This window comes from Ornithodoros turicata, chromosome 3 (assembly GCF_037126465.1).
Source record: "Ornithodoros turicata isolate Travis chromosome 3, ASM3712646v1, whole genome shotgun sequence".
Classification (NCBI taxonomy): domain Eukaryota; kingdom Metazoa; phylum Arthropoda; class Arachnida; order Ixodida; family Argasidae; genus Ornithodoros; species Ornithodoros turicata.
Genome location: NC_088203.1, coordinates 68,399,980 through 68,417,997, shown reverse-complemented (window position 1 = coordinate 68,417,997; position 18,018 = coordinate 68,399,980). Strand labels below are relative to the sequence as shown.

At 46.7% G+C, this 18,018-nt stretch overlaps 1 protein-coding gene across 2 annotated transcripts in view; it reads left to right on the top strand.

Annotated features, from left to right (window-relative positions):
• The window catches only part of LOC135388573 (glycerophosphocholine phosphodiesterase GPCPD1-like), a 305,097-nt gene that overhangs the window by 269,569 nt on the left and 17,510 nt on the right, over window positions 1-18,018 (top strand). For both annotated transcript variants that reach the window (XM_064618194.1, XM_064618193.1), the window contains 4 exons: window positions 3,138-3,362; window positions 7,792-7,922; window positions 7,985-8,120; window positions 16,153-16,313. In XM_064618194.1, the coding sequence (XP_064474264.1) occupies window positions 3,138-3,362; window positions 7,792-7,922; window positions 7,985-8,120; window positions 16,153-16,313 (653 nt within the window). The remainder of the gene's footprint in view (window positions 1-3,137; window positions 3,363-7,791; window positions 7,923-7,984; window positions 8,121-16,152; window positions 16,314-18,018) is intronic.

The following is an 18,018-nucleotide window of genomic DNA, read 5'->3' as shown; positions in this document are numbered from 1 at the left end:
AGGAATTAAGCATTTCATTCCCAAAGTCTTACTAAATGAGACTTACGAATACAGGAAAAAAACAAAATATCCTAACACGTAACTCCATCAATGGTTACATACAACGAGCTAATCGAGACATTCGATGTATCACTATCACCATGTATAAATGTCACTATCAATAAATGTATCACTCGTGTCACACGAAAAGGCAAACACATACGCAAACGCAACAACGGCAAACGCGCGCGCTTTTCTGAACCAGGGACCCCACTTGACAACTAAGTGAGCACGTGTTTGCCTTTTCGTGTGACACGAGGGATACATTTATGCACTATTGCGTGAAATAGTGGTTTAAAAAATAATTGTTATCGCGTTTGCATTGTAATCAGTTGGATTGGACGAACGTTTTTAATGGAATTACCACGCGACCCTGGTGAAGTCCTTGTTTTGGGCGGGATATTTTAGGAGTTCTGCACGCGGATCCTGTTGCGCTGCATTTGATATGCCTTCCTGAAGCGGTGTGCTTTGTTCTTACCGTGTGGTTCACTCCAATTCTATCAGAAGAAGTGAATTGGAGTGTTTTGTTTGTTCGTTAGAATGTGTCTGTCACGCTCGTAGCTGTGTTCAAGCCTAGTTTTCTTGGTAAGAATTCTGACTTTACCGTACTAAGCTGTCTGAGAAGAAGTGACTTTTCCTTCTCGCTTACGGAATGTGTACTGGTCCTGTGCTTTCTTTACGCAGGGATAACGCGACTGTGCATGTAGCATTATGCAATAATTATCTGATGGCAGAAATGGGTATCTTTGTCTCAGTTGATTAGCGTGTGTCTCGTTATAATATTTTATTCACTTATAGCTATGGCGAACAAAAGTGCGTGTAATTTTTCGCTGCCCTTTTCTTATTTTCTCTTCTTTTACGCAGAAGAAAGCCTGCTGGAAAAAGCTGAATAGTCTTCTATCAGTGGAAGTGGGGTTCTTTGTTTGTTTGATTTTGTTTGGTGTTCGACATGTTCATGAAGTAAGCAGTGCTTAATTTTGCAGTCATGGGTTTTTGAGCAGAGATGCTGGTATCTGAGCACGGAGTACAAATTCCTATATTTCTCTGCTCCCTAAGAAAATTTGTGCGTCGTTTTCCAAGCAGACCGCGTTTAGTTTACGCGAAATAGAAAAATTAAGTTTTGTATGCTCTATGATTTTTTGTCGCAGGCTTAGGCCTTTTCCCGATGAGCAGTATTTTGTATGCGATGTCGCATGTCTGGACTTGTTCAGTAGTGTCTTTCTTGCTGCAATTTTTACCCTTCGCTAATATCTTGTTGCTGTCATGTTGTGCTAGCCGTTGAGTTTCATAGCGATAAGCGCTGATTCTCTGATTATTCCTGAGCGGTTGGACTTAAGCCTTTTCCCTGCTCACTTAAGGAAATTTGTGTATCCCTGTCCTGTGCTTTCTTTACGCAAGAGCAATGCGACTGTGTATGTGGCATTATGCAAGAATTATCTGGTGGCAGAAATGGGTGTCTTTTTCTCAGTTTATTAGCGTGCGCTATGGTTTCTTGCAGTTACAGCTATTGTGGCACAAATGCGTGTAATTTTTCGCGGATCTTTTCTTCTTTCACTGCTTTTACTCAGAATGTAGCTGTGAGGGGAAAAAATCAGCATCCAAGTAGAGCAGAAGAAAGCCGCTCGGTAGAGGAGAGTTCATGAGAATTGAATTTGTTTGTTTTTTGTTATATGTTGTTGAGTGTCAGTATTCACTTTGCTTGATATGTTGATGGAGTAAGCTGTATGTAGTTATAACCCCAAGAACACACTGTCATCCCAGGGATATCCTAAGAACATCATGCACGGACAGGGTTGACATCCTGAGGAGGGTCAAATCTGATCCTCAAATCCTCCTCATCGTGTCAATATGGCACTATTTATGGCGTACTAAGAATATCCTCAGGCCTTCCTTGAGGTCAGTTCCAGGACAGAGTGATGGGACTTAAGGGACGAATCCTGGTTTCACTTTATTGCATCTTATTTTTTCATCCGCGTGCTTTTACTGACTCCATACATCTTGCTAAACTTCCGCAATAAAGTCTGGCAGCTCGTCTCTAGTGTAATCCACAACAGACAATGAGGTTTGAGGACAACAACGGTTTAAAAAGAAAGCAGACAGGTATAAAAGACGAAGAAACAAAGAAAAATCCTGCCAGGGGCACCATGCCCGAGAAACCTACTCCGAAAGGCATTAGAATTACCTTCCGAAAGCGAAAACACATACTATTTATTGCTTATAACATGACCCTCCGTAGATTCGATAGTCCTGCTGGCTGCTACACAAAACGAAGGGTGACCTGTCCACGTTTGTTTCGATTACGCAAAGAGTACATACCCAAAGCGCGAAAATGATTGAAGTATTAGCTCTTCATCACTGTAAAGTCTATGTTTCTTACTCATTTTGGTTTGAGACACCCAGTCGTTTGTAATAAACACATCAATGGCTCCTCTAGGATAGGTTAGGTTGGGTTACGTTAGGGCTCGCCCCCTCCCCCACCCTGCCGTGAGGAACTTCTGACGCCCCTGCGCACCCGTTGAGCAACGCTGGGATAGGTTTCGCAGCGTCGCTGGCGCAGCGCTGGGAGGGACCTTTCCGAGTAGATTCTCGGATATCCCGCTTGTCATATCGTATTCGCCGTGTCAACACGGGGGAAGAGACTGGACTCGTTCACGTTGGCGACTTAAAACGCTCTCATGAGCGCGACCACGTTCCAGTTACTACTGTCTTATTATTCCAGTTTGTCTAGTTATTGAACTAGATGCACCAAAAACGAAAAGCGACGCAGTTCAGAATACAACGTGATATTACGGAAAATGTATCCGATCCCACAATCTCGCTACGTCCTGTGGTTTGCGGAGAAAATGCAAGGGAAATTCAAACGGTCCCCTTGGACGTGACTGTGTAAATTATGTGGTGGACCCCCCAGGAACCAAAATATGCTCTGAAAATCGAATATTTCTTCCTGTTAGCGGAAAAAAAGTTTGGGTAAGTGGGTGTACTCTGTTTAGTACAGCGGGCGCTAGTGGGATAAAAGCGTAGTTCAAGGCCCAAATGAAACTACAATCACTAAACAGTATGACGAAAGGAATACATATTTCGAACAATTCTTTCCACAGCAAAAGTATCCAGCAGATGAAACAAAAATGGAAGTGGCTGTGAAGGACCTCACGGTATCCCAGTTGCAGCAGCTCAAGTTGGCGCCGACCGAAGGACACAACTATGACTTTTTAGCGGATGATACGGTGGACAACCAACCTTTTCCAACTCTACAACGGGTCCTCGAAATGGTCGACCCCGACGTTGGTGTGAACATCGAGATAAAGTGCCCAATGCAGTTCAGAGTAAGATCCTCATCTGTTACATATACTGTTATTCGAAGTTGCACAATATTTACTCTATCATGCATATAATGTTAAAGGGTCGAAATCGAAAATTTTTCAGCTATTTCGATAGCAGTGAGCTATCAGCAGCGAGAGGAATCTTTCAGATTCTACCGTACTCGCTTAACAGGTTTCCAGAACCCTTTGTCATTCCTAGCTCGTTGTGACGGTAAACAAAATATTTATTGCACACCGTCCAAAAACCGCCAGAGTACGTGTTTTCCTCAACCTATCCCTACACCAAGAGTAAGTTGAAGACGTCGTAGAAGCGTCTGCGGGCAACTTGACGACACGCTTAAACGGGCTCAAATGGTATCAAATACATTTCCCGCACCGGAACTGTGACATGCCAAGGCACCAACACATTACTTGGCGATGTCACAGCTTCTGTGGTGGAGGTGGTGGCGATGGTGGTGATGGTGAAGGTGAATACATTTCTCACACCCGACCTATGACATGCCAAAGGCATCAACACATTCCTTGGCGATATCACACCTTTTGTTGTGCTCACAGCCCCTTTTCTTTGAAGGACCTTCTTCTGCAAAACCTGGCGTCGGCTTTTTTCAGTGTGCGTGAGCACGTCCTTTCCCGCGCCACCGCGTGGCATTTTCGCTAAGATGATTCACGTTAAGCATCATTGCCAACCTGGATCGCGCACATTTATCGGAATCATGTGCCGCCCAGCCTTAGCAATTTTGACGTGATGTAAAATGTAAAATCAATGTAAAATCAATGTAAAATCAAGAAGTTTTCGTTGTTCCACTGTTGCAACAGCAGATGGCCATGAAAACCGTTTGGTGTATTGCTATAGCATGAAGTTATAGATACCAAACTGGCGGCCTTACGGTTAATGATGTCACCTCTCATTGCCGCTACAGCACAGGCGAGATCATCAGTGCCGTTCACGCACACGTGTGTGTTTCTGAGGCACCTGACGCAACGACGTGCAGCGCTGATTAATACCGGCCACACGGTCACATAAAATGACATTAGCGTGTAATGTCAGTTGGGTCCCGAGTGCCAATAGTCGTGCTACACGTCAGACCGGAATGACAATAAACGCGATGATGATCGATGCGGGTCTCCCGTTAGCCGCGTAAGAGATGCGGTACTTGGAGAGCGTAAACGTGTTCAAATAGATTGAAAATACCCATAATATCTCACAAAATGAGAACATTCGCTTTATTTCATAAACGACGGTCTGTACTATGGCGGAAAACTGAACATTGTAATCTTGCCTGTCAGGTGGTAGTCTACGCCAAAAGCAAATAGGAAAAAAAGCAATGGTTAACAACGCCACGCATTTTGTAAAAAATAGTGCTTGTTTTTGTGTAATTTATAAAATAATTGCGCACTACAGAGTGGCTTTATGCAAGTTTTAAATTGCTCTTCTGCTCATACAAGGGCAGAGAGGGTACGCATTTAATGGGCGGATGAGTTGTGGCGATCTCATTACGCGGAAACTGTCATTCAGACGAATGCCATTAAGTATCTCCGTATAGAGCGGCACGAATGACATTAGGACTTAACTCGTTACGCACTTAATGTCGTTTTTCGTGCAGGTGTGGCAGGGGTATAACCCGAGGCATGAACAATACTGAATTACAGCTTCTGGGTTCCACGTAGTGTAATATCAGTGTGATAACGACACTGCCCATCTGGCTGGCTTCTACTTGCGCAAGGAAGAGGTGATTTGGACACTGAAAGATGCGGAAGCCTGAGAAATGCACATATTTTCACACAGCAGTGACACTGTGCAACAACAGACATGTCATATTTCAGTACCACAGCAACAAAAGCGGATAAATTGGAAGTTCGCATAACCAAAAGTCACATATAAGGCGCAAAAGAGCATTATTTTTCCTGAGCTCTTTTGAAACGTAGCGTGTGGCTTCAACAATACTGCCCTCATGAAGTGAAGACGACACTTCGGGGCCAAAATATTGACAGTCTTAATCCTGGGGTAGGATATGCAAAACATCTCTCAGTAACGGAATACGGCAGCGAAAACCGAAACTCTCCTCAACTTTGCCATGTCTTCAAGTAACCCCGCATTATTATACAGTGTGTTTTTTATCCTCTACAGAATTTTTATTAAAAAGCCACGCGAGCAGCATAGATGACGTTTTTGCAGTTGAGTTATACCGCTAGGCGGACATAGTGTCCAATAAAGTATGCGACCGCAATAGGACTAATTACCTAAAATTTATTACTTAACTCTTTAATTAAAGGGATTTCCACAAAAGCGGGATAGCAGAATGAGAGGTATCCCAGTTGAAACCCATTCCATGTTTAAAAGATACTGAAACACGCACATGCGTTAATATATCCATCCCCGAATTTTGCTATGCAAATGAGCCGAAACTGAAAAAGCGCGCGTCAGGAGCGCATCACCTTCGCCGATGGAGGCTTATATGAACCGGAAAGTAGTTTATCTAGTCCCCAGATCGGCACCTACTCCAATCATCTCCATCGCTCCAGATCACGTGGCCCTCTGACTTGAAATGAGCGCTGTACTCCCAGCATTCCCGGACGCCGCGGTTTCGGTTTTGGCTCATATGCATATCAAAATTCGGGATATCTCAAAGCACGTGTGTGTTTCGGGATTTTTTAAACGTGGAATGGCTTTCAACTAGGATAATCTCTCATTCTGCTATCTCGCCTTTGCCCGAAATAGCCTAATTAAATAGTTAATTACAGTCGACCCCCGTTTATCCGGACTTCATTTATCCGGATCCCGCGGTATCCGGAAAAAAGGCACGGGAACGGATTTTCCTCCATGTATTTTGTTCTCGTTTATCCGGACTTCAGCTTCCGATGAAGACATTGAAGCGATGAAGACATTCCCCTAGCTGAGCTGCGATCCCTGATGCAGAGGCTCACTGCGACTGCCGTAGATGATGCTGCGGTTTCTGACTACGTTGACGTTGATAAGGATGATGACGCGTGTGCAGCTATGACTGATGACGGTGTGATTGCTGCTGTTGCCTCCGATGATGTGCAGCAAGACGGTGGCGATTGCGCCAGTGAGAAACAAGGCTCCGACATTGACACTTTGCGTCCGCACTGACATTCTTCGAGCAGCGCAACAGCGTGGCTCAACTCAATGCAATTAACAAAAGTTTGCAGGAATCGAGTGCCTACACTACTATGTAACAGCTGTCATTGACGAGATTTCAGTGTTTTAATTAAACCTTGCTCTGTAGGACGTTTCTATTCGGTCGTTTCATTTATCCGGATGCCCCGGTATCCGGACGATATCGCCGGGAACGGCACCGTCCGGATAAACGGGGGTCGACTGTAATTTTATGTAATTATTCATCTTGTCGTTTCACACTTTCTTCGAGAAGATGCCCGCTTGGCGGTAGAACCCAATTGCAAAAACAACGTCTATACTGCTCTCATTGCTTTTTCATAAAAAAAATCTTTAAAGAATAAAAGAAATGCCCGAGGTCGGTTATCAATACACAGAACGTATGTAAAGGACATCCTCATCAAATCGAGCTCTTTGCCTTTTCTTTAGTATTTGCTCTGTAATGGCATACAAAGCGAAGAGAGTATTCACTCGCCACTGCATCCCCCCCCCCCACCCAAGTCTCAATAGACGACTACACGTAGCTTGAGGGAAGTGGCACAAAGTGGTACAAAAGTGGAGCTCCTCACTTTTTGCTCTCTCACAGGATCTTTTTGACGATTGAAAACCGTAATGGTGACCTACGCGGAGTAATGTTAATTACTAAATAGTAAGATGTATGAGCTTACGCACGGCCATTTGCGCGCGTCGCTTGGCGAAGCGACGCGTCGCGCGCAAGTGGCCGTGGCTTACGTTTCGAGTGATGCTTGCAAGAAATGTCTATATGGGGGGACTAAAGTCTCTGTGTCTGTATTTATGTATTTTTAGAGTGACCTAACGTCTTCGGGGGCTGCAGCGGAAAGGACACACTAAAAAATGACAGAAACCGTTATCCGGCCAATATTATTAATGGTCTCGGCCTACACCACGGCGGGCATGGTGATTCCACTGTTCTTTCGGATGCTTTTCGTGAGTTTCGTTGTAGGTGGTGAATAGTGGGGGCATTTTGCAACTAGAGGTCTCCAACTTCTCAAAATCGAAACACGCGCTTTTTATTTCCGAAAATCGCTAGATTGGCTATGGAGACTTCCAAGTTCAGTTCAAGAAATTAAATATACTTTGGTTAAAATTTGATGAAATTACTTGAAGCTCGTGACAAAAGTTCACATAAATGTCGTGATCGCATATTTTTTCGTGGCGTGCTTCTTTTGCGACATGGTTACTGGAACAACCTGTGTACTAAGACAAGAAATCCTTCACCAAATTCTCCTTCCACCCTTGACCTCTTACTGCATCCTGTTTTCAACTTTTTGTAAGGACGGCACGTGGGAAATGGATTCACACTTGGACCTCAACCGCTACATGGACGTTGTCCTGAAAACTGTGCTGGACTTCGCAGGACAGAGATACATCATTTTCTCGTGTTTCCACCCGGACATCTGTACCATGTAATGTACCTGCATTTGTCTTTTTGAAGAATCTCCGAATAAATGGGGGTATTCCGTTACAGGATCCGCATGAAGCAGAACAAATATCCGCTGCTCTTCCTCACACAGGGACAGACAGAAAAATACCCGCCATATATGGATCCGCGGACATCAACTGTTCCGATAGCCACGTACTTCGCGCTTAGCGCCAGCATACTTGTATGTGAGCGTTATAAACTTGGGTTGGGAACAACATATCTAGAGTCGTACAGTCTTCCCGATGGTGTAGCTTTTGCCTCACTTTTGTTTTATTTAACAGTATCACTTGTCTGTCGAACTTGATCGCTCCCAGTTGTGCCGATGTGTCGCCCTCGTCTGTGTCCACTGAAGGCCTTAAACTCGAGCCTTTCTGGGGATTAGAGAGGCTGGCCCTCGTGGGGTCGTCATTCGTTGTCTCGTTGCAGTTGAGCGTGTGTCATCTGTCTTCTTCGTCAGTGTTTGTCCTAAATATTTGTTGGTCCAGGACGACCGGCATGTTCTGATCGATTTTCTGTACTTTTCAATGTGGTGCTGCCTTCTTCACGAACACACGAAATGAGTTCAATCTCTTTCTGTTTTATCAATGTAAATACGCAATAAGCAATAAACATTACGTATACAGAACGGCATTTTCTTTGCTCATTGTCTAGCCCGTGTTCGTAATATATTTGAAACAAACGCAGACAATTTAAACAAAAGTGCCACGATTGAGGTTCTTTAGCTGACGACATACACAGGAAACGTTTTATCATCTGCCGTGAATGAAACAATCATATTTGCAAATCAACAGCTAATCTTCATCCCCGAGTCCGTGCGATGTACATGCATTATATGAGTGCATAGAACCCTTGCTGAAAGCACAATAAGGTTTTGAGCAAGTGTTACTGCTTTATACGGTGCAAGTCACGGTACCTCATAAACTGACCGTGTACCCCATAAATATGCTTGTACCTCATACATATAAAGCTAGATTGTTTGTCTAGCCCAGTACCTCTTAAAGCAATTGTGGAAAAACACTGATGTACTTGTACCTGATATTTACCAGGTACAGCTCGATATAAGGTACGTTATAAGGTACCGATTTTAGAGTGTAGGATATACTTTGGCTCTCAAAGGTCCTTCAAATCAGTTTTCTTCCCAAGAGCGTCGATTACGCTCTTCAGTGCTCGTTGACTGTTTCCCAACATCAACATGTCGTCAACGTAAACTCCTAGAATTACTTTGTCATTTCCGGATTTAAGTACGAACACACACCTGTCAGTCTCTAGACGTCTGTACCCTTGTTCACGTCGGATACCGTCGAGTGTGCCAAGTCCTTCCAGACTGCTTCAGACCATATATCGCTTCGTTTAGCTTGCATACACCTGTGGCTGCTGTAGGAAGCTCACAAGTACACGGAATCGATTATTTACCGTATATCGATTATGGATCAGCCACTAGGTTTCTATAGAACGGAAGAACACCTATGCAAGTTAAGGACCTGGTCAATGACCTGGTAGAGAACACTCGATGGTATCCTACGCGAACAAGGGTACAGACTTTATCCACAAGTCAAGCCTGTTACGTCATCATCCAAGCTATCGCGAAAGGCGTTTGATTGAAACTGCAGGAAACGAATCGAGGTCGAGTCCTGGAACGGCAGATCACCTTACCTCATCACTGTACACCGCAACCCACCATGAGCGATACCGCATCTGTAGCACAATTACAACGCCCCTCAGCACCACCGCCATCCCAGGCCTCTGCAACGGAACTTAATTCCAAGCCCCTTCACCACGTCTACTGCAATGGAACGCCCACAGTCTATCGAACAAGACCCATGACTTACGTCTGGAAATCGCGCAGCGCAGATACGACGCTGTGCTCATCCAAGACAGCCTCGTCGGCTCTCAATTGAGACTTTCGCCCTACGCTGCCTATCATTCAACGTCCAGCAAACCCGACGGTCGTCCACGTGCCTCTGTGTTCGTTCGAACGGACATTGTACACTGGCACATCCACCTCGCTCACCTGTGCCCCCCGGATGTCGAGTTCGCCGCCTGCAAGCTACAGGCGAATCGCCGAAAGGTCACGGTGATCTCTTCCTATCGCTTTCTATCGGCTTGTCGCCCCAGCGACAAGCCGTTCCCAGCGTTTGACGTTTTTGACCAACTCCTTCGGATCTGTCCCGGACCTCTCATCCTCGGTGGCGGCTTGAATGCCAAGCACACGCTTTGGGTCAATGCAAACAACTGCCACAAGGGAATCAAATTCGTTCACTGCCTGGATTCGACCAACCTCGTCCTCATGAATGATGACAGCACCACTTTCCACAGGACCCCAGCTAACACAGTGCAATCGACGTCACTCTGTGTACCCCCGGCATCGCACTCCAATGGGAAGCACAGCCAGACACTTGGGCATCGGATCACTACCCGATAAAGATGATTCCACCACACTCCACCGGCCAACAGCTCCGCCAAGTCAGCCACATCAATTGGAACCTCTTCCGCAAACACACCACACTCCTTTGCGAAACAGGCGACATTCTCGGGCCCATCAAATTGGGAGCAAAGCTCTCCACCAAGAGAGTCACAGTATCACCTAAGCAGCCACGCCCCGATCTCAGGCTGCTTCGTCTACGGGCTGCTAGTCGTAGAGTCCAGAGAAGGGCCCAGCGCAGTGCCTCCCCACAGGACATCGTCACCCACAAGAAGATATCTGCTGCTTTCCGCTGGCACGCCATTCGTCTTAGGCGACATCAGTGGCGCACCTTCGTTTCCTCCCTGAATCCGCATACGCCGTCGTCCAAAATGTGGGCCATTGTCAAGTCAATCGAATGTACACTAACAGTGAGGAGACCACTGGCGTCCTTGGCCCTTTCCTCCAACTAAACGCTTGCCGATCTTGCGGAGTCATTCGCTGACACCCTGTCAATCGTGCCCTTACCCGACAGTTTCCCCACTGCACCTCGTGCAACTCAGTACTCGTTGCACTACTCAGTGCAACTCACTTCCGCTCGGACCTGAGCATCAGCTCTTCACACTCAACGAGCTATGCCAAGCACTGCAGAATTGCCGACGCTCCAGTTCCAGCAGCAGTGACGGAATTAGTTACCTGATGCTTCAAAATCTAGGTCGCCCAGCCCTCATGAAACTCTTCGATGTCGACAACAACATCTGGACGTCTGAAGCCATTCCATAGGACTGGAAACAGACCAAGATCATTCCCATCGCGAAACGCGGCAAAGCGACCACCAGCGTCATCAAGTTCAGGGCACTCGCTCTCCTCTCCTGTGTCGGGAAGGTGTTCGAACGGCTGGTGCACTGCAGGCTTACCTGGGCTCTAAACAGAGCTAACGCGCTTCCCGAACACCTCTGCGCGTACAGGAGACGCAGGGGCACAGCTTATGTTCTCACCGTGATCACAGCTGCCATACAGCAGGCTATAGCAAAGGGGTGCCTTTCTGTCGTCCTCTTCGTAGACGCCAGACAGGCATTCGATCATGTCTCACACCAATCACCGGACGGTTAGGCGCATGCATACGAGACTGCCTGTCGAATCGCACCATGGCAGTAGTAATGGAAGGCGTCACCAGCACGACCAGGCTCCTCCTTCGCCGTGTTCCCCAGGGCGGTGTCCTTCCGTCCCTGCTATTCAACCTGTCTCTCTCCGACATTCACCTGAATGTACCTGCTTCACGTTGCTCCCCAAACTTTCTAATCTACGCAGAGAACACCTGTGTACGATGAAAGATGAAAATCACTGAAAAGGTTAGCCAGCTGTAGGACTCGAACCCACATCTTCTGGATTACTTGTTTGTATTTATATCTATATACTATCTATACTATATATATACTATATATATATATATATGCTATATATACTATCTAATTATTTATATTTATATCTGGATTCCTTGTATGTGTTTGTCCTTTCTATGTTGTTCCAGCCTCAGAACATCAGTTCTCACCTGTGTATGTTTTCAAGGTTGCCAGAAGCCGACCCTTCAACGTTCCGCTCAAATAACGCAGGATCACCTACAGTTCACACTGTCCACGAAGGGTGTCGAACTCTCCACCAGCAAGACATCTGTCGTGGGCTGTGCCGCACCTGGGAGACACATCGGCAACTCATTCCCCACTGTCTCCCTCAACAACACGCCAGTTGCCAGAGTCAAACACTCTCGTTATCTCAGGATTACTTTTGATTCCCATCTACAGTGGGCAAACCAGGTGAACTCCCTGGCTGCCACCTGCCGGTCTCTTATTGCAATTCTGAAGCACCTCTGCTGGAAAACGTGGGGCAACCACACCAGAAGCATGCTGGTACTCTACAAAGCTCTCATTCTCAGTTGCCTGAAGTACGCCCTCCTCTACATTGAACCATCTACATCCGGGATGCAGCTGCTCGAAAGGTTCCACCGCCAGGGGCTGCGCCTAGCACTAGGGCTTCCCAAAGCATCTGGGACTGACGAAACGCTGGTCGAAGCTGACGAGCTCCCTCTTCATCTTCACGCCGAGGAAGCTGCCCTCTCCAATCTCACTCGCATACACCGAGCAGACATTGCTTCATTTGTATACTTTTATACATTGTTTTATACTTTTCCTGTAACTTAATTACTTAATTACTGTAGTCATGTAGCTGTAACTTAATTAGATCTTGTAAGCAACTTGTATACATTTGTGGTCACCACTAAGCAAACTGGAAGGGCAGGAACGGTGTTGCACCTCAGTTGCACCGGGTGAAACGAATGCAGGCGAAAAAAAAAAGAAAAAAAGGGAGACACTTGCATTTCGCGATGTAGCTCGGCGAAACGAGCCATCGGCTATTACGAGCCTTTATTTTAGTTTTTTTTTTCGCTGCAAAAACTATGAAATAAACACGAAGTAGCAAGAAAGTACCCGTTTAGGCAATATCGGCGCCGATTAAAAAAAAAAACGCACTAATCGCCAAAAAGGCTAAAAAGGCACTAACATTGGGTACTAATGGGTCCCATTCGTCCTGGTACGTGCTTAGAACACGGAAAGACAGCATCTGTACGTTCCCCGACGAAAAGGCAAACGCCTGAAAATACGCTCTCTACCTCTTACAGCACGAGCGAAATGAATGTGCACAAGATAATAGAGACCTCAACAAATTATTTTACAGGTTATGTTGCAACTGCGTCGGAAAAAGAGTTCACTCTTTATTCGACCTGGCAGATAGCACTGCACCATCCTTTCGGAGTGCAACAGATAAATATTTTTCATTTTTACCTCCCTGCAATTTCTGGCTGATTTTGCGACATCCACGCAGCCTGCAGATACATCTGTAGCGGGCCGTGGACAATGATGAAGATGGCCACGCGCCTGGAGCACCTGCCTCAGTTTCACCGGCGCGGCCATGGAGATAGGCCACCGTCATCGCCTCTCCGTGGCATACCATCATCGCCGGTCGGGAGTCATGTGGAGGAAAACTATCGTCCTATACATTTGGTGACCCGAGCGATGAACATCAAGTTCGGAGCAATTCGGCCCTTCACCATCCCAAATTTGTGACAAAATCGACTAGGAATACCACAGCGCTCTATGCATGGAAGCCACCGCCATTATTCGGCTCACGACAACATCACGACTGCCCTTCTTCTGTCGACTGACTCGCCGACCGCTCCCGTACCGCCCCCCCTCCACGGTACCGATTCGGACGACCATGCAACGATCCGACCGCTCACTGGTCATGCCATCCTCTAACCGACTATCACTTGACGGCTTCCAGGGACCGCCCTGCGCTGTGCACGGACCGCGGCACACTCACGACCCGCCGCTTCCTTTGTGCATCTCGACGCTCATTCGCAGCCGGCCGCGACACCAGATCAAAGTGCTCGCCTGCCGGTTTCGGCAGTCGCGGCCGCCGACGCCACGGCACGCAATAGCTGGCGTCTCGGCAGTTTTCCCGGCAGTCCTCACGGGTACGCAGCCTCACGTCCTGGGACCCTACGAGCTCTCGCTCCCGTGCCGGTTGCGGCACCCCAGGCCGCGACTCTGACGCCCAACGATTCGCCCCTCATCTGTCCCGCTTGAGCAAGTTGTACTGCTTTATACGGTACAAGTCACGGTACCTCATAAACTGACCGTGTACCCCATAAATATGCTTGTACCTCATACATATAAAGCTAGATTGTTTGTCTTCCCAGTACCTCTTAAAGCAATTGTGGGAAAACACTGATGTACCTGTACATGATATTTACCAAGCACAGCTCGATATAAGGTACGTTATAAGTAGGGTTCGTGGTTTTCGGCATTTTCCGAAAAATGCCGGAAAACACCCCCCTAATGATTTTTTTCAGATTCGGAATATTCCGAAAAAATACGAATTTCTCGTATCCTGACAGCTGCCATTCCTGGAACCGCAAAGGGAAATCCCCTTGGAATCTTCCTTTGTCGACTATTTCTCGAGCGTGGCATTATCTTCGGGCTGTGCCCTTGTTTCGTTGTGCGTAAGCGCTTATAGGAGGATTACCTCAGCTCTGTTGATGAATCTCGAATGGATGATATAAAGCGCGAGTTTTTCGAATATGCTGCATGCCCTGCCCGTCAGGTGGATATATCTCCTATTCAGTTTTGGACGACCCGTTCCAGCACATGGCCTTTATTATCGCAGTGCGCCTTAAGCATACTGGCTATTCCTGTTTCTAGCACTAATGTTGAGCGCGCGTTCTCTAAACTGCGTGTTATTAATCGCAAGGAGCGAGCCGCTATGACAGATGCGAGCATGATGATGTACGCTTGCATCTATTACAAGAGGTAGTCTCATTGTTTGCTGGTTTGGCACAGTCAATAAAAGACATTAATGAAACCATGAATCAATTCACTTCTTTTCGGTTCGTTGTTACTTCGCCCGCAAAATAGGCTCTCCTTCATGCGAAATAAATAGATGCCCGTATTCGGGCATTTATTTTTTGGGCGGAATATACATGCCGAAAAAAGCCGAGTTATAGTCCCCAATATAAATGCCGATAAACACCCCCCGAACTGGGTTGAAAATAAATGCCGAAAACCACAAACCCTAGTTATAAGGTACCGATTTTAGAGTGTAGAATATACGTTGGCTCTCTGTCGAGAGCTTCTCGCAACGGGTATTGTGCCGTACCACGAATACGTCCAGTAGTGCACGTCATCTACGGGCGCTCTTGCTCTCTCCCTCCGATGTAGACGTAGTTCGACGTTCTTCTTTCTCGCAGCTCCGCGTCTGGGGGGGGGGGGGGGCACTGTAGCGGGCCGTGGACAATGACGAAGATGGCCACGCGCCTGGAGCACCTGCCTCGCTTCCACCGGCGCGGCCATGGAGATAGGCCACCGTCATCGCCTCTCCGAACCGTAACCGAACCGATATTCGTTTCGGTTTCAGTCCCTGGTCTGGACTGCCGATCCGTCGGACAAACGCCACTGGCCAAAAGGAATAATTACCGCAAGGATTGGCAAAGCCATGTACGAAGTACAGTTAACCGATGGTAGGGAACGCAGAGTACATGCTGACCATTTGAAAACCAACCCTTGCCCTGGCCAGAAACGGACACAACGACGGCGACATCAGAGGAGCAGGCCCAAGATCTTCCCAAAGAGAGATCTTCCCAGGGCACCGCGGTACCCTAAAAGAAACCGCAAACCTCCGACGCGGTACTTCCCACCTTGAAGGGAGGAATGTGGTGGACCGTGGACGAGGACCACGAGTGTGAAACGTATGAATAAACGAATATGTTATCTGTGAACGTGGTTGTTGGGTTGGGGGATGTAGGGGGAAAGTGCGGACAGCCTGCTCCGAAGTTCCGTGAAGGTCTCTGCGGGTGTAAGGTCGACTACTACAATAAACATTGTTTCGTGGAACCACGACGTCGAGTCAAATAGAAATGATGTATGATTCGGGTAAAGTTTGGCTCTAAATAAAGTTGTCGTTGTTTCCTTCTCAAAGCCTTAGGAAGGTTCGAATGCCTGTCTGGACAGTGTAAAAACAATGGGCAAGCACGTTGGAGTTGAATAACGGAACACGCAAAGGGAAAACAGGCAGTGTTCACAGTCATGCTGTGATATCCTTTTTTTGTCTTATGTGCTTTTTATTCAACAATGGAGCATCTGGAGTCATAATTTGTCGTATCAGAATACCATGCCAGAACACCTGAAATGTCCTACACAAGTATATATGGGCATTAAATATTTGGAAAAACGTAAAACGTTCACACGGGAATTCTTTTCAGGGAGTAAACGTTCACACGGAAGACCTGCTACGGAACCTGTCTCTAATACAATTCGTCAAAGGGAAACATCTGATACTCTTCTGCTGGGGAGAAGACAATAACCACAGCGCCATCATTATGAATCTGAAGGAAAGAGGCGTTGATGGCGTCATATATGACAAGTACGTTGACTTTCGTTACAACTATACTTGAGCGGAAAAAGTTTGCCCACAGCCCAACTCAATAGTTCAGGAGTAAAACGTTCTGGATGCGCCACAGGGTAAGACGGCGCATCATTTCGATCACCATGGCGATAAGCGACCCCTCTACAACAACCTTGACGGCTACACTTATGGAAGATACCGATATAGTAAACTTCCATGGACTGTGAAAGTTTTAGCCAGCTGTAGGACTCGAACCCACATCTGCTGGATTATCGGTCTAGGTGCTTACATTGTACTTAGGCACTTGAGGCTTTGTATGTATTTGTCGTTTCTATGTGTTCCAGCCTCAGAACATCAATTGCCATGAGCTTCAATGGACTATGTAGAAGCGATTTTCATGTGTTTTTTTTTTCTTTTCTTGGACAATGAAAGGGAAGAAAAAAGCAATTCCATGTGGACGACTTTGTGTGTCATTTCTACTGACCAACAACAACAACAACTTTATTTCGGCCTTGGAGAGTGGGGAGTTTCATCGCAACAGGCGATACTCTACCCCAGTGCTTGGTGGAATGGGGGGAATAAAATAACGAGCCCCTTTACAATAACGATCGAAGTCCGATGGTGTCCAGAAATGTCAGAAGAGCTTTGAGCGCAGAGCGTTGCTGGGCTGGATTGGGCCAGGGACCAAGCAATTTCGGTAGGGAGAAAGGGCGAGAGTCCAGCTGACGAAGAGACTCGGAGAGTGTGATTCGGGAAGGTTCGTAGTGAGGGCAATGAAGAAGAATGTGCTCCAGATCCTCAAGAGCACCACATTAAGTCTGCATGCATTTGGTTAAGTCTGCATGCAAGTGATGCATTTGGTCTCAGTAAACCTGGATCTCCTAAACCTGTTTTTTATCTATGGTTGCGGTATGTGGAAAGGGGTAAAGCACGGCGTGTGCTATCTGGTAAAGTGCACAGGCAGCGAAATTTCAATTGCGTGGGGGTGTGAGTGTCCTGAAATACGGAGTGGGCTGACCATGAATGGTCATAGTAGTCAATGAGCTGTTAGTTGACGAGTGAGAGAGTGTCCCGGAATTGTTGACCAGTGACCAATGATAGCCATTAGAGGCCGAACTCTCTAATCTGTGGTAGGGCTCTGAACTGATGAGTCATAGAATTATGAACCAATGAGTGAGAAAGACCGATGATGGCCATAGAAGCTAGGCCCCCTCCAGTCTTTGGCAACCTATGAGGGCCTGGAAAGGTGATGACCAATGAGTAAGTGCCAAAGAATTTAGGAGCAATGACTTCCATAGAAGCCAAACATCCTGTTCTGCAGCAAGATTAGTTGAGATGAGAACGGGCTGCATGGGCTTAGGTTTTTTTTTTTCATCTCTTTTTTATTCGACAGAAGCGCAAGAAAAGCACCCTTGAGCACGTACCCTTGAGCACAAACAAAAATACAAATGGGGATACGATACTCTTTTAATACTTTGCCGGCCCCCCTTTCGAAACAATAACGGAAACCATGCGCTGAGGCAGGGATGCGTATAGCCGACGGACAAGGTCCACGTCTTTACGTAGTCAGGACCAGTCTGCTTCTATAAATTCCCAGAGTGCATCTTTGCTCCTTGTAGGCGTCCGTCACTTGCTCATTCTATTGTTCAGGATTCCGCAGACGTTTCCAATAGTGTTGAAGTCCGGGTTTTGTGCAGGCCATGTCAGCTGCATTAAGCCGAGG